This window comes from Lupinus angustifolius, chromosome LG16 (assembly GCF_001865875.1).
Source record: "Lupinus angustifolius cultivar Tanjil chromosome LG16, LupAngTanjil_v1.0, whole genome shotgun sequence".
NCBI lineage: Eukaryota > Viridiplantae > Streptophyta > Magnoliopsida > Fabales > Fabaceae > Lupinus > Lupinus angustifolius.
Window position 1 is genome coordinate 13,626,792 of NC_032024.1, and position 17,807 is coordinate 13,644,598.

General features: G+C 34.2%; 1 protein-coding gene across 4 annotated transcripts; it reads right to left on the bottom strand.

Annotated features, from left to right (window-relative positions):
- LOC109330031 (uncharacterized protein At4g26450-like) lies at positions 764-9,710 on the bottom strand. 4 transcript variants are annotated; one of them, XM_019563995.1, is made up of 5 exons: positions 7,632-9,710; positions 7,217-7,406; positions 6,919-7,012; positions 3,060-3,156; positions 764-838 (listed from the first exon to the last, which is right to left on the bottom strand). In XM_019563995.1, the coding sequence occupies exons 1-4, from the start codon at positions 9,539-9,541 to the stop codon at positions 3,101-3,103; spliced, it is 2,250 nt and encodes a 749-aa protein (XP_019419540.1). In that variant the 5' UTR covers positions 9,542-9,710; the 3' UTR covers positions 764-838; positions 3,060-3,100. The 4 variants fall into 4 exon arrangements, with proteins under 4 accessions (XP_019419540.1, XP_019419542.1, XP_019419539.1 ...); XM_019563997.1 differs by having other exon boundaries at positions 6,940-7,012; positions 7,632-9,709; XM_019563994.1 differs by lacking the exon at positions 764-838 and having other exon boundaries at positions 2,803-3,156.

A 17,807-nucleotide genomic window follows, 5' to 3' on the forward strand; every position in this document is an offset into this window, starting at 1 on the left:
TAATATATAAAAAGAAAAAAGATGCAACATGGAAAAGTACATAAAAATAGCATAGATATATTTTGGAGGGAAAATTTTGGTTGAGAAGACAACATGTCACGAGGAACATTTTTTTTCTTAGGTAGGTAATAGATTTCCCTCTCTAAACACAACTCAGAAATGGATTCTTGGTGAGAATGTGAAATTATATAAAGCATTTTGTGCATCCATATAATACTGAAAAACTCATCTAATGAAAACCATAATTGTTTTCTTGTGTAAAATATTATATAATATTTTGAAATAGGGAATTATATAGGATACATGGATTTTAGGGACAATACTATATCTTTAACCATGGCCATTTTTTGTTTTACGGTGTAGAAGAAGCAATGAAGATTTTTGACAAAGATTAAATAAATCTAATGACGCCAAAATAACAAATCCGTGTGAAAAAGATCATTTTAACTAAGAAAAACAACACATACAGAAAGGTTAGAGAAGGTTCTTGCTAACAAGTGTTTTAATGTCATTGTTCACCAATTCAATAAATAGAAATTTTATATAATTTATATTTGAATTCACAACTTTTAAAATTTCAACATGTTAATCAAATCACTTTTCAATGCAAGGTAGTTGTTAACAAAACCGATTGTACATAATTATAGATTATGAAGTCAAATGCTTAACATAGATTTCTTACAAATACAGCTTATGGCAATTTAATTTCTAAAAAAAATTGTTCAGAAGCTTGCAAGTGGATAAGTCTTAGTACACATTTTACGAGTCACATCTTCAACCATTGCCTAAGGTGGAGTAGAACTATGGAGCAACAGCAACAACAACATCAAATTTGTGCCTATTTATAGCAATATCAATTGTGTAAGTAAAACAGCTTTATGTTGCATCTCTTTGCATAAATGGTAGCTAAGTATTTCATCACTATTTGTAGCAATTTTTTCCAGGACTTTAGATAAAGAAATACACTGCAACATTGGAGTATGGTAATACTGAATTGTAGAGACTTTTTATTTTACAAATGCAGGTAAGTTCACTTGTATTAATATGCTATCAGTAACTTCCTACCTTAGCAACATAATATATATTTTACCAAGAAAAAAACATAATACTTCTCTTGTTTTCCAGTCAAAGAATATGTTAGGGTTTCGGCATGTGATGAGATATCAGCCAAAAATACTAGTCCACAAGGTAGGAGAGCCTTCATGGCTTAAGTATCTCACTAGGCTTGGTAAACTACTCAATTTATGACTTTTAACATTGTCACTCCCTTTTAAGGGTTCATGTCCATAATAGTTTTCACTCTATCGACATTAACCAGATAGTTTCCCTTTCTCCTCTATCGGCTCCACTCACATACCAATAATAGGAACTTCCCCTTAACTTGCTTTATATCAAGCCTTAACCCTGAAATGCTTCGGGAACTAACAATTTTATGCCCCTACTCTGGTAATGAGTGCAAGATCCAGTTACAATGTTGATTGATATTGATAGCTCACACAAAGCAATGCAGCCAAGGGTGGCTAATTTCCTAAATTTACCCACAGACCTCACTCCACAATTTCCGGATATCTGGGAAATGACACATACATTCATTGCACCGATTTCTCCCCTTTATCTTGTTCTCTGATTGAAGGAGCACATGTTGTAGTTGAGATAACTTGGCTAAGAAGCCTAGGACAAATTATTTCTGATTTTTCAATACTTTGCATGATCTTCACAACTAGTGAAACTACTATAACATCATCAAGGACACACTACCATGCTCAAATCTAGTATCCCAACATCAATAATGTTGTAACTGGATCTTGTGGAGTGAAGTCTATTGCCTCATTCCACACCTTAACTATCAACCCAAGTTACTAGCCTATACCCCCAGACTGTACCATCTTGGACCACATATACCTGCTGCCATAACCCAATGGACTAAACATAACCACTATATCACCCTTTTACCCAATACTCCACATATTAATGTAAAACCATATCAGAACCCCACTCACAGAAGGAGGTTGTGACCACTTTATTTGCTTAAATGCTTCAAGAAGGTGGGTCTGATGAAACCCAGCCATAGCCCCTTCTCCTCATTGATCCTATTAGTACTCAAAATATAGCACATGGCGCCTTTGTGCAGACTAGCAAAGCTCTCAATGTTATAACAATTAAGAACAAGTTCCCTATCCTAACCATTGATGAGTTATTTGACGAGCTAGGGACACCACTATCTTCACAAAATTGACTTAAAAGGTCCGACTACCAACAGATTAGATTGATTCCAAAGGACACATATAAGACTACATTCCAAACTTTAGGTGGTGATGCCTTCGACCTCACAAATGTACCATCATCTTTCCAGTCAGCCATGAATGACTTACTAAGTCCCAATTTGAGACTGTTTGCATAGGTTTTCTTTGATGATATTCTTGCTTTTACTCCTATTGGTGATGCATTGATGCCCATGTTACCCATTTGCGCCTGATTTAACAGTTATTATTGGACCACCAATTTGATGCTAAACTTTCTAATTGTGTTTTTGAAACCACTGTTGTGAAGTATTTGGGGCATATCATGTTAGCACAGGGTGTCCATTTGGACCCCTCTAAGGTTCAAGCCATGTTGGACTGGCCTATGCCATGTTCACTCATGGCTTTCAGAGGTTTCTTGGGGCTCACTGACTTTTTTAAACATGAAATACAAAATGACCATTGAAATTCGTCTCACAGGACTTTAATGCACTCTAGATTCTCACTATAATGTCAATTTAAAGCCATTTTATCAAATATTGGCTACTAATAGCCAAGCACATAATTGAATGTGGCACAATGGGATATTTTACAACTTTGACACAATTCTCCTCAAATGCCTAAAACAATCTATCTAAATGCAGATAAGTTGTGCAGAGACATCAGAAAAAGATACAGAACAATAGGAAGGACAGAATTCAGCTCATATAATTTCAAATATAAGACAATTTATAAAAATTAAAATCCAAAGCACGATTTCACTTTAGTATAGAGCTAGTTACTTCTACAGAGGACCCTGTTGGATAGTATAAAGCATACCACTAGATAATGTCTCCGGAGAGGATTTGAGTGACACAAAATCAGAAGGGTTTCTGATAATCCTGTGATGGCGGCTGCTCCCAGGAACGCAAAAAACCTATACGAAAAGCAATTAGGTACTTAGAAACATATTAAACCCGTTGCAGGAATTTGCACAGTAATATTTTATATCATTGTTCCATGATTTTATAAGTTGATACATCACATGGGGTTGCAAAATTCCTATTTAGACTAATGAAATCCTTATTAAAACAAGGATATACAATGAATAGGATAGAACTCTTTAGAAATCATTTAGGATACTCTAAAATATTCTAAGGATACAATAAAGATATTATGAGATGTTTTCTAGATATTCTAACACAACAGAACAATACCATTTGCTGCATATAGTTGACCCACCTAATGGGAAAAAACTTTGGCTTTTGTTTTTTATTTTGTCAGTTATGGGCTCTGAACAAGCTATAAGTAATAATCCTAGCCATGCATCTAGTAAGCCATGTGCTAATACACCCCCACATTTCTCACAGAACACGGAACAGAGATATTTATATGATCCACTTCCCAAACTACAAAACATAAACACCTTTGCGATTATAGTTGTTGAAATTATAAGGTTGACACGGGGAAGGAGGAACAGTGCAAATTTCGCATTGCATAATGACATGAGATTTGATATTCTGATGTATTAATGTGATACAACTTACTAACCTAATGGGTCTATATACTGGTAATTAGGTCAAGTACAAGTTTAGTACTAGTACAAGCCCAAGGCAAGTAATACAATAAGATTGCTAACCCTGATCTAATAAGAAAACAACTCCTTAGTTGCTCATTAATAAGAACAATCAATTCTACAACATAATATGATATTCAAAGGATATTTCTTACACTACCCATCAAACAAATTTACTAAGTTTTAAGCTTCAAGTATCCGTTTAGTACAAATAATACAACAAGACTCCAAATCCTAATCAAATAAGGAAATAACTACAATTTCCCTTTAATTAGAAGGAGGGTAAGTTTGCATTGGGAAATGGTGCATCTATAACGCGATTGTGAAAAATTAGAATCAAAATTATACATTTTATCGTAGAATTTGGGAGTCGGGGTGAAAGAAGCTTTGAAAAGGATGAAAAATGACAAAGCAGCTAGACTAGATAATATACATATTGAGGTCTGGAAGGTTCTAGGAGAGCAGGACATTAGTTGGCACAAAAAATTGTTTAATGAGATCATGAGATGTAAGAAGATGTCAAACGGGTGGAGGAGAAATATTTTAATCCACATTTATAAGAACAAATGCGACATACAAAATTTTACAAACTATATCGGGATTAAACTTATGAGTCATGCTATGAAGCTATGAAAGAGGATAACTGAGTGGAGGTTGAGATAAGAGACGCATATCACTAAAAATAAATTCGATCATAGAGGCTTTATACTTGCTATGACGATTGAATTAACCATAGGGACTTATACACGGCCTTCATTAATTTGGAGAAGGCGTAGATAAGATTGATTTAGGGATCATACCAAACCACAAGTCACTAGATTTAGGTATCTTGGGTCAATCATACAAGACCGTGTGGAAATTGACGGAAATGTAAAGCATAGGATTCAAGCAGGTTGGATAAAATGATAGAGTGTTTCAGGTGTCATATGTGATAAAAATGTATCACTCAAGCTTAAAGGAAAATTTGACTACACGACTATAAGACCTGCAATGTTATATGGGACCAAATGTTAGGCAGTAAGATGTCAACATTCAACAAGAGAATAGACTCCATATATCAGAGATGAGAATGTTGTGAATGTTGCATTGGATGAGCGGACACATTAGACAAGATATGTTTAGAAATGAATGCATAAGGAAGAATGTTTGAGTAGCTCCTATTATAGAAAAGATAGTTGAATTGTGCCTTAAGTGGTTTGGACATGTGTGGAGGAGACCGGTAGAAGTCTCCATAAGGAAAGTAAATCAAATGGAGGTTAGTCCAATTCATAGAGGAATAGGGAGGCCAAGAAAAATTGTATGTGAAACAATTAAGAAAAATTTAGAGATCAATGTTTTGTCAATAAACATGATTTGTGATTGAGCATTATGGTATAGTTCGATCCATATAGTCGACCACACCTGGATTGAGACTTAATTGTTGTTGTATATCACTAATGCAAATTTACCCTTTTGGGATAAGCTAAAATGTGACCTCGGCACACATTAGAAAAACCTTAGAGGAATAATCAAGCTAAAGCTTATTGAACTTCCCACCCCTTGTTTTAACACATCACCATCATTTTGTTGCACAAATGGTTCAAAAGTAAGAAAACAAAGTATGCCGAGTAGAGAGAGTAAAACTACTATTATGATTTATGAAATATGAACACTCCCACAAGCTGGTGCATCATAATATATCGAACATGCCTAAAAGATATTATGGAAACTAGTTGGAAAGATATTGAGGTAAAGTACAAAACTGATTGTGAATATTGGTATAAAAGGGATCCAAATATAGAACACGGCTTAGATGTTTTCATTAAGAATAACTAGGTGCAACGAGAACAATCGATGAATGTTAACTGAGATCCCAAAAGAGAAGAAACACAAATAGGATTACAGACATCAGTACATATCAGTTCAGATGGGGAAGCATCCCATTATTTAACATGATTTTAACAATGTCGGCAGCCCATTATTTTATTTCTAGCATGCAGAGACCCAAGGGCTTGAAGTGTGGACAGTGCTCCCAATCTTTTACCATGTGCTGAAATTCAACTTTTATTTAGAAGAATGAGGTTGGCTAGGATTGAACTTAAGACCACTTAGTCATATAGGGTTTGGTAACATGTCATCTCTCAGAAACAAAGGCTGCCTAATATTAGTCAGTCGGGTCAAAGAGTGGCTCAGTAGTAATAACAGGCAAACTAGAGATCACAGAGGTAAACAATATCCTGCTGTAGGAAGAGGAGGCAGCAAAGCGAATTTATTAAGACAGGTCTAGATAGTCTGCAGCATGAGGTAACAATTCATGTGCAAGAAACAAGGCGATATCCTACACAGCAACAAATGTGGGTGGGGTGCACAGAAGCAAATCAGCCACGGAATCAAGAGTTAATGGCCAATCTGAGAGCTTTGACTGTTTAGTGACTGTATTGGCTCTGGCTAAACACAAAAAATTAGTTGACCAGGTCTAGACATGTCAAGGCAGATGATTGTGTCACGTGACAGAGCCGGCACATTTTACTAGTGAATGGCAAGGTAGATGGCAGCAAAGTTGAGTGGACTTGTCGATTAAAAGGTGGTAGCCTAGATGATAGAGCATAAGGATTAAAAGGTGTCACGTAACATGTCGGCTGGAGTGATGCACAACCATAATCTTAGGAATGGATAGCTGGAGAATACAGAGACAAACAGGACTGCTGGAATGAGAACAGAAGAAGAGTTTAGATTTTTCCTTAAACCCATCATCTCTTGATAAAATGATCTTAGAGAGAACCCATACGGAAAAATGTCAAGCAGTGTGTCTCCTAGTGTTATTTAGAATAAGAAAAGGCTATGCACATTCTATATCTCAATAGTACAGGTATATACAGCATTTTTTTATAGGACAGGTATATACAACAAATAATTAGACACAAACTAATTTGACCACCTAAAAAGTCAACTGAAACACTAGTGCGGTAAACTACCCAATCACCCATAACTACAGCATTGGAAATCAGCTCAAATGAATAACAGATACATTTAACAAATAAGAAAAACAACCAACAACAATCAAGCCTTAATCCCAATAGATTGGGTCAGCTACATGGCTCAAACTATGTCATAATTTTGGAGCAAACAAATAAGAAAACAAACCATTAAAAAAATCAGGCATACTTAATGGTATTTCTCCCAGTGCCATTTCTCCCAACGACATGTATATAGAATCATCTTCCGCAGTAAGTGGTCCCTGAAACAAAATAATGACTTGTGTGATAAATCATCAAATATGATTATTAATAACTATCTTATCTGGCAAAAGAAAATGCAGCTGAATAAGTTGGCAGGGCAATGTCATTGTAGATTAGATACAGATGCAGTAACCATAAAGTCCACAAATTATATTAAAAAACATGCATCAAATTCCATATCAATTTGAAGTTATCATCAGTACCGTTCCATTATGAATGCCCATTTCATTGTGAACAGAATTTATGTCGCTGGGTACTGACGAACAGTTTGGGAAATCTGTTGCAAGCAACTCTGATATCATTAGCCCATATCCATCCTGAACATCATGTATATCAGCAGTACTTTGAGCATGGTTGGAAAGACCCTCGAGGCCTTGAAACATAGTATCCGTCCTGTATAATTGAATGAAAACAGATTAGTAAGAGAACCGCAAGGTATATGAAGGACCTTCTAACTTATATGCACCAGCTGATTTTTGCACTATGTAACCGGAAGAAAGAATGGTAACCAGATCAATTAGATCCTGGTAGACACATTCACTGTCACTGAGATATAGGATTAAAAACATTTAACAAAACTGACATAAAGCAAAAAAAAATAGAGGAAAAAAAACTTACTTTCTCTCCATATTTTCAACTGGCTTTTCTTCTTCAGGGGAATCATTTTCTAGATCAATTATTTCGATTTCTTTGCCACTTGTTGAATGAGTACTGAATTTTCCCGATACACTAGCATGATTCATGGACAGACCTATATCAACAGGTACATCTTTCTTTGCGTTAGTATCAGGGGAGTACATAAGAATTGGATGATCAACATGACTTTCATGGACTTCAGATACTTCAATCAGATTCAGATCACAAGTTCTAAATGAACTTGGCAATGATTGCTTCTCCTCTGAACATTGAAGAAATTGTTTATCTCCACCTTGTGTGAACCGAGAGCTACTCATTAGGCTCATTAGGCTCCCTTGATCGGAAGTCATGGTCACTTTATCAATTGGTAAAATTTCATCTTCCCCCTGGCTCTCTTTCGTTCCAATTTGATTGCTATTTACATAGTACTCACCAGTCCTTGGGACAGGGACAGGAAGCCACTCTCTCAGTCTTTTGGTTTCCCCCCTTATATCGCCAGCTTCTGCGGCACGCTTTTCACCCCTTTCCTCAACCATGGTGCTGCAACTTCCATACTCCGGTAGTGTAACACTAGACTCGTGGCTGTTATCATGCAAATAACCAACATCTTGACCAGATTGAGATCCAATAGGTTGAACTTCCTCAGCATTAGATACAGTATCTAATTCTTTCACATTCTCAACATCATGAACAGGTTCTTCTACCTTAAAAATGTCTGAATCAGTATGTTCTAAATCATAAGTTTCCTCAGATAGCAAATCACCTGAGGAAGTTCCTTTAACAGACTCGTTTTCAGCTAAGACCTCAGGTCCTTGAAGACTCCCTATATCATGAACAACTTCGTCTCCCCCATTCTGATGTTGATGATTATCAGCTTTCAAATTCTTGTTTGTTAGCGAAGAGCGAATCCTGGTGGGCACCTTAACAGATTTGCAGTGTGAAAGTAAATCGGTGAAAACCCTGCTAGAGCTAGTATTCTCCTGATCACTGGACTCCACAGATAAATTTTTCGAGATACTTGATTTCTCGATATCATCATTATCATGTACGGATACATCCTTTTCCTTAATCACCTCAACTCCATCACTCACATTCTCCAAATCGTCAGAACTCTTGACAAATTCCGTCTCCATATCACATGTATCATTTTCTGCACCATCAGAATTTTGTTTCGAGTCCAATAACTCGCCAGAAATGTAGTCATCCTTGCCTGCCTCGGCATCCAAATCATCACCACCCTCACTTCTTGGCACAATTTCATTTGATTCCATTTTCTGTGAAGCATCATCAACACCTTGCAGCTCCTGCTCCTGCTCATCCTCATCTTGCTTCCTAGTAAGACTATTGTCATCATTATCATTGAAATCCATATTACCTCTATACCTATCATTCCAAGACTCATTCCTTCGAAAATCCTGACCCAAATCGAAACCATTGCTCCGTAAACCTCCTCTCCTCCTACCATTACCTCTCTGCCCAAACTCATCAAAACCCAATTTCCTCCTCCCAGACAGCCCCCCATCTAGGGCACTCACATTCCCCAACCGATTAATCACAGAACCCCGCCCTCCTCCTCCCTCCACCGGAATTTCCACTTGCTTCTTAAAACCACCACCGCCACCAACACCACCACCAACACCAACGCCACCAACAATACCATTATAACCATTGTTCCATCTCAATGACAACACATCAGGATTCAGCATGCCCTGGGAAACCAAATACTCAGCAGCCAGCCTCCCAGCTTCCACAAAAACATCTCCGCCGGCACCACCACCTCTTCGCAACGGTGGCGGCGGCGGTTGAGAGAAAGATTTGGGACCTGGTTGGCCTCTGCCAAAACCACCGTCACGGCGATATTCAGAGGCGTAAACGCCTCTAGGACGGTGCATAGTTGATTCAGTTCAAAGAAGGGAAATAAAAAACGATTGATGAAGTGAATCGATTAATTATTCACTCATAAGGATGTTAAATTGTTGAGACATATATGAAGAAGTATAATTGAATTAATAGAAGAGTAAAGTGGGATTGATTATAAAGAAATGGATCTAATCAAATTGAGGACTATGGTTTTTGTGACAATGGGTTTAATTGGTTGGGGATGTTGCATTACCCCAAAGGTTTCTCAAATTTGCATTTTACTCCATTTGTTGGAGAATACTGCATGCCACTCCAAAATCATGGGACCACCATCAAAATAAAATATTAGAAAAATGCCCCCTTCATCTACTACAATTAGACCTCTCAAATAGGGCATGCGGACTTGACCGGTTACAAAAGTCTGAAAATTTATAAGGTTTAGGTTTTTTATTAGGTATCGTTTATTAAAATGAGCTTTTTAATCTAAATTGACTTGGTCATTTTAAAATCGAACTAGGGTTGAGTTTACTTGATCGGATTTGGATTACCCATTTTATTTCTTTATTTCATCCTGAGACCTTTAGTTTGACAATATATATTGTAAAATGTACGCATTATATTAGCAATACATTTTTTTAATACACTCTTTATACAATATGGTCAAATAGAGTTTTTCAAAAAAATTATATATTAATATCTCATAATACATATTTTAAAAAGAGTTTTAAAGTGATTAAAATTTAAATATAATTTCTAATATTATCATGGTTAACCCACGGTAACTTGCAAATCACTTAGGGTGGGTTTAGGGTTTATGGATTAATCAGTCTAGTTTGTTAACTCAAAATGGTTTGTCTCCTCAACTTGGATAAATTATTCAATATTAAAATATGGTACACAAAATTTCACATGTTGTTTGCATATCTCAAAAGATAGCTATTCCAAAATAAGGTAAATAAAATTATTATATCTGTATGTATATATATGATATTGCTTAGGAATCTAAATAGACAATTTTTATTGGACTCAAATTTAACTTATTTATTTAATGTACTCAATTTTCAATCCAAAATTCAATCAAACTAAATAATACATTAAATTTCAAGTAGTTATTAACTTCAGTCAACCTATTATTGAAAAATGTACATGCATCAACTTCTTCAGCTTTAGTAGAGTTATGTATCATTAACTCTAAATCATTTTTTCATTACCTCATTATGGTCATTTATTGGAGGAACAAACTTAAATTTATATTAATGAATAAAATATGTTACAAAAAACAATATATTAAATAGTTGGTTACATATTCTAATAATAAAAGAATAATTAAAAAATACAATCATAATTTATTTAATACATTTACATTTTCTACCTCATTTCTTTCCACGTAGTGATATAAAAATATTAATGCCTTCTAATCATATTGCCAATAAAATGAGTCAGAGCTTACACTTCTTCATTGATGGATTGATCATCTTGGTCCAAATCAACTAATAGAAATTCATCTTGTTCAATTTCCAAAAAAATTAATATTCGTGTTGGTCCTGTATTTAATTTTGGTTCTACATCTACAACATTCAAAAGACAAGGCATAAAGATATAAACCATAATATTTAGTATAAAATTTTAAATGATGAATTAAACTAGTCATCTCTCCCCATTATGGCATGATTCTACTTTTTTCTTGATTTTGTTTGTGAAAGGTTATCTCCAAATGGATATTAGGACCTTATGTGTGGTTATGCATATAGATTTTGTATTGGATAGAGAAAATTTTATATATAACATGTTATATTTAGAAATAAATGTACTTTTATTTTTTGTACTATCATTAATGACTAAATTTTAAATAAAATTAAATGTTTAATGCTTTGTCAAGATTTTATAGGCGGTCTCCATATAAGTCTTTTGCTATTGGACAATTTGTGCACTCAAGACATTGACATATGTCATACTATCAAGTTGATTTTACACCTTTTCAATTTTTTACAAGATCAAAGCCAATTTATTCGTAACAAGTTTGTCTCTATAATTTTCTCTTGGGCTATTACCTTCTTTCATTTTCCCATGGATGAAGATTTGAAATAACACCTTTAATTATTTTGTAGGTGTCAACTACCCCTTTATGCATTAGAGTTCAATTAGCTCCAAAGTTAAATGACACCTTTAAAAAATAAGTGAGTCTATTGTGGAATATACTCATAATGAGTAACTTCCCATCTCATGTGGTAGACATGCTTCTAGTAAACTTTTGTATCTATCTCAGATGTCTGGTAGTGACTCCTAAACTTGTTGGATAAAGTTTTTTATTTGATTTCTAAAATTAATGTTGCAACCTGATTTTCGATCGAACATCAATTGCACGATTTATTGGAGTCGCTATTATGTTTTTTGTGTGATTAAAACATAGAAAAGTCTATTTTTTGTTCTACATACAAAACTATATTTTAATGTTCAAATTGGAGTTAACTAGTCTTTTAAGTTAGATATTTAGATTTACAAGTCAATTACGTATATTGGTGAATGTGTTAGCACCTCGTCTACTCGTACATCACTAATCATATGGACTATTTTACACCTTATATTTGTTTGATTGATTAATTTATTTATAAAGGGAAAACTTAATTTTTTTATTTTTTTTTGTTTGGCAATATTATATTTTGATCATACATATTCTCATGAGTAATAGAGAATCAAGACCACATAGTTTTATAGTAAAAGTATTTTATTGGCTGATAAATTTTATTTATTTTAAGATACAAAGAGGACAAATAATAGTTAACCATGGTCTATTATCTCCACCTTAAGGGAGCGGAGTAACAATCATTTGTCAGGTACCACATCTCAAATTAAAAAGAGAGAAATCATTACATTGATTGTATCTACTCATTCAATCTTCAAAGGTTTAAAGAATGATCTCACATTTATCAATATCTACCTACGCACTTCAAAAAAGTGAAGAAGTCGTCATGTGTCCACTAATGTCTCTCAACTTAATGTGCTAAAACATATGATCTTAGTTGTTATCACCATTTTAATCCTTACTTTTTACATATTTTATTATTCAATTTTTAGTTATTGAATTAAAATTGGCTATAATGGAATAAAAAGTCAATTATTAATTTGTATTAATTAATAATTAATTGATTACTATTTATGCATCTAAATAAAATAAAATAAAATAAAATTTATTTCTAAATCATTTCTCACTAATTATTATGTTTTTTTTAAGAAAACACAATGCTTTAAAAAAAACTACAACCATAGGAATGTTAATTGTCAATCTATCATTTCTAGTGACGGATCTTGATCTAAACTTTAGATGAGTTAACAATATTTAATTATAATTTATAACTAAAATTAACTGAGTGACAGAAATATAAAGAAACATACATGATTCGATAAAAGTTAAAATTTTCAGTTATTTCTTTTTCAATATAAATCATTATGTTATCTACAAGAAATTCATCTTCTACCTTATTACATTATTTTGTTTACTCGTCTTTATTGCTGAAAATGATATTTATGTAGTAGTTGAACCACAATAGTTAAGATAAAACGAATAACTTGATAAAGAAAGATATGACTAACAACATATGGTTAAGAATTTTTCAAACTTTAATGACCAGTGACACCAAGAACAAAATGTTAAAATTGACATCTCAAACTAATATTTATTCGTTCATTGAAATTCATAGGAAGAAATTTTTGGACAAAAATACATATATTATTAATATTGTGTGTATATATTATCAATGCAACATAATCTCTTTCATCAAGTTAAAATCAGTACGAACTCAAATGAAGTCATATTATTATAAGCAACATCAACATTTACACATATAAGATAAATGGATCTGTTATGTATAATTTTTAGAAGTACCACTCAAGTTGCACTATATTTATTTATCAAGCTATACATTAAAGAAATATGTGAGCTTCAAACTAGTATCTCTATAAAGACAACATTTGAGTGTAGGTAAAGAAAGTACATATGATATTTCAAAAAGTGTGTCACTCTATGTGTCACTTTTTATAATTTAAAATTTTAATAATTAAGTATTTTTTTAGCCAAATACAACAAATGACAAATGAAGTGACACAATTTATGGGATAAAAGATGTGTTCCCATAAATAAAAAGGTTAAAAAAAATTAATATTTAAAAAAAAAACAGGGGCAGCTGCACACACATGCCACTAAAAGATCTATCGCTAGTCATTTAATTTAAAATTGGAGATTAGATCAATCATTCTAAATGATACTATTGTCTATAATAATTGATTTTATACTTATTATGATGGATTGTTGTTATTATTAGATAAATACATACATATATCTATACAACTATTTAAACGCAAAACCTGCTTAAGAGGTGTTTGAGTAATTGAATAAATGTAATTTCTATATTTTAATTGTGTTCTTACTATTATATAAATGCAAAATGTGTTTAAGAGACATTTTGGTAATTGAACCTGTATAATTTCATTCAATTCCAATTAGTAACCATCATGATATAATTTTTATATTCCAATTGTATCCTTTTGTAATGTCTCAATAATAACTACAAGAAACTTCTACATGTTTTTTTCTCACCAATGCATCACTATTATTCCAAACATTCTTCTACTTCTACTTTCTCTCTACATCACCCCAAGAAGAAGAACTTCGACTGATATAAAAAAAAACATTTAGTTATACCACGAAGTAGAGAACCTCAACCAATGAGGTGATGCAACATGTAAGAGGCTGCAAGATGGGACTTTAGATGCCCGAAAATTGCAGCATGTGTCGAACAAGACATGGTGGCGCTGGCTAACGCAAGACAACTATATGTAGCTGCTGAACACGTGTGATGATCAATATATTACACAATATTCATAACCTTAATTTAGCATGATTGATGATTCTTGGTGCCTAATTGACTTTGTTTCACATGGTTTAGTGTTATAGACTTTATTGGACTAATATTCCTAAAATGAGTTAATTTGGGATTATTTAAATCTATTATCATTTTCATATCACATTTGGCACCAATGGCATTTTGGGCATTATGGAATTCGAGGATATGTGTTGAAGTGAAGATTATATTTTTAATTTAGGAGTTGATTTTATTGTAATTTGGCTTTGGGTCCATTGTTTAGGCCCAATTCGGTTTATGTGTGTTGGAGGGGTTAAATTCGGATTCCCCATTCCAAACACACACACTTCACTTTGAAACATAAACACATTTTCGTTTTCCCTCTTTTTGCTCTGCTAGAGTTTCACTCCTTCTTCATTTTTCATTTTCAGCTTGTTCTTCCATTGCCATGGAAGGCTAAATTTCTCGACTAAGTTCCTTTGGTAATGTATCTCAACTCTTGAGGTTTGTTATTAATGCATTTTCGGTTTCTTTATTGTTGTTTTCTTCTATCTTTTCTGAATATGGTTTGCTTAATGCCATTGCTTAGAAACTAGTTGGTTGAGTTTATCTTCACTTAGTGATTTACTCTCTCTAGTGCATGACTGCTTAGTTCGTGTGAATTTGTTAACCGTTTCATAATTTTACTAATTTCGCTTAGTTTGAGGTTTAGGTTCTGGAACTTTGAATTGATTATCGCTTAGTGAATTGATTCTCAAAAAATTTGGAAGTTAATGGTTGGAATCTAAAAATAATCTTTTAAAACCGAGGATTGAGTTTTGAACAAACGAACCAAAGGGATTTAGCCATTTTATTACATTGGTTAACTATTGTTTCTGAATTTGATTTATGTGCATACTACTCAACAACAAAACCCCCCTTGTGTATGTGTGAGTATAAGGTGTTTGAAGCTTTGCTTGAAAGATAATCCTTGGGAAACGACCTAGGAGTCACTTCCTAGTACTGCAATTTTAATTCTTATATTATTTGTATCGGGTACGGCCTCGATCATATTTGGTGCCACTGTCGTGGATTATCGGTTCTTGTCAAAGGTTCTTAGTATAGTTTAGTTTGTGTCTTAGAATAACCATTATGTTTGGGTTTCAAAATCTGTCTGTAACATTCACTGTTTGTTGTTTGCTGTCTTATTTAGCTATTTGCATGTTGGTTGGTTCGGATGTATGTTGGTTAATATAGTTGTTGTTGGAATTTTTGCATGAAACTTTGTTTCCATACTTCTTTCATCACATATTGAATATTGGATGCATCATAGACAATAACCTTGCTGCTGGTTGTGAGATACAAACAAGTAGTGACTAGTTTTATTGTTGATTTTCTATTTTTGGAGATAACTTTGGAATCGTTGATCAGAATTGGACATATTATATATGCATTTGGGGTAGAACAACAATTCTTTCTCTACACACTGCATCTGTAGAAGCCCACATGAAAATCCAAAAAGAGTCTGTTTACTATTTCTTTTTTATTTTACAAGTTTATTTTTCCAATTGTTTTGATTTTGTTGCATTTAATTAAATTAGTTAGGCTTTGAGTTTTGTCCTGAAAATTTTTGTGGATGTTTCCTATGGTATTAGGATTTTATTGATGCAAAGTTTTGGTTGATCACTGAAATTTAACATGTATTTCACTTACTGCCCTACATGGTTCTTACTGCTGCATTTAGTGCATGACCAGAGGAAATTCTAACTCTTTGCATCCAATAAATCCTAAAATTGATAGAAATTTTCATAGTTTGGTTAGACAAGTTCGGAATTTAAATTTAGATAGTGAGTCTTTTCATCTTAGTGTTAATCTACTTGATAGTATATTGATTCTACTGTAATTGTGCATTATGTTGTTTCTGTGCATTCTGTTGCATACTCTAAAAATATGGCTGAAGCACCTCCAATCCCACGTGAGAGGACATTAAGGGAGCTGGCTGCACCTGATTTCACATACAAAAGCTTGTGTATCCAGTATCCCAATGATGATGTGCCATATTTGCTCAAAACTAGACTAATCCATTTGTTGTCTAAGTTTTATGGACTTGCAGGTGAATGTCCTCATAAGCATCTTAAGGAGTTCCACATTGTATGTTCCACCATGAAGCCTTATGATGTCCAAGAGGATCACATATGTTTGAAGGCATTCCCACATTTACTTGCGGGTGCTTCAAAAGATTGGCTATATTACTTGGCTTCTGGTTCTATTACTAGTTGGGATGACCTGAAGAGAATCTTCCTTGAAAAATTCTTTCCTGCCTCCAGGACCACTGCTATCAGAAAAGATATTTCTGGCATCAGGCAACTACATGCAGAAGGTTTATATGAATATTGGGAGAGATTCAAGAGACTTTGTGCAAGTTGCCCCCATCATCAGATCTCTGAACAACTCCTCCTGCAATATTTTTATGAGGGTCTGAACAACATGGAAAGGAATATCACTGACGCTGCTAGTGGTGGTGCACTTGGAGATATGATCCTTTTTTAGGCTAGATGTTTGATTGAGAAGATGTCTTCCAACTCTCAATAGTTCAGTGCAAGAAGTACTGATGTTATAGTGGTCAGAAGTGTCCATGATGTTGGGAGAGATTCGGTGAGGCAAGATAAACTTGAGAAAAAAAAATTGACTCCCTTGCTACCTTGGTCACTCAACTTGCCATGAATCAGCAGAAACCTCCACTTGCAGCACGAGTTTGTGGCATTTGCACCGCAACTGACCATTATGCTGATGTTTGTCCTTCTCTCTTGGAGCCTAAAACCGGTGACCATCCTAAGACCTATGCTGCAAATATTTACAACAACAGGCCTCAACAACAACAACAACAACAGAATTATGATCCTTCATCAAGCAGATACAACCCTGTTTGGAGGAATCATCTGAATCTTAGATGGTCTGATCCTTCACAGCCTCATCTAGGGCCACCATTTCAGAATAATAATGCTGCACAAAATAGACCATATGTGCCTCCTCCAATCCAACAGCAGAGGCAACAACAAGTGAATAGTAATCCTGCTACTCCATCTAGTGAACCTTCATTAGAAGAATTGGTGAGGCAAATGACATTGCAGAATATGCAATTCCAGCAAAAGACCAGAGCTTCCATTCAGACACAAGAGTCCTCCATTCAGAATTTGACCACCCAGATGGGACAGATGACTACTTCATTAAACACATTACACTCTCAAAATTCTGATAAGTTGCCTTCTCAGAATGTGGTCAACCCGAATAATGTGAGTGCCATCACTCTAAGGTAGACATATTGAAGTTGATCTAGCTGCATCAAAAGTGAAGCAACCGGTTTTACAAGAGACTGAGAACACTAATGAACAAATTATTGCTAGTGAATCTTCCACAAGTGTTGCGCAACCATCTTCCATTCCTCTTCCATTTCCTCCAA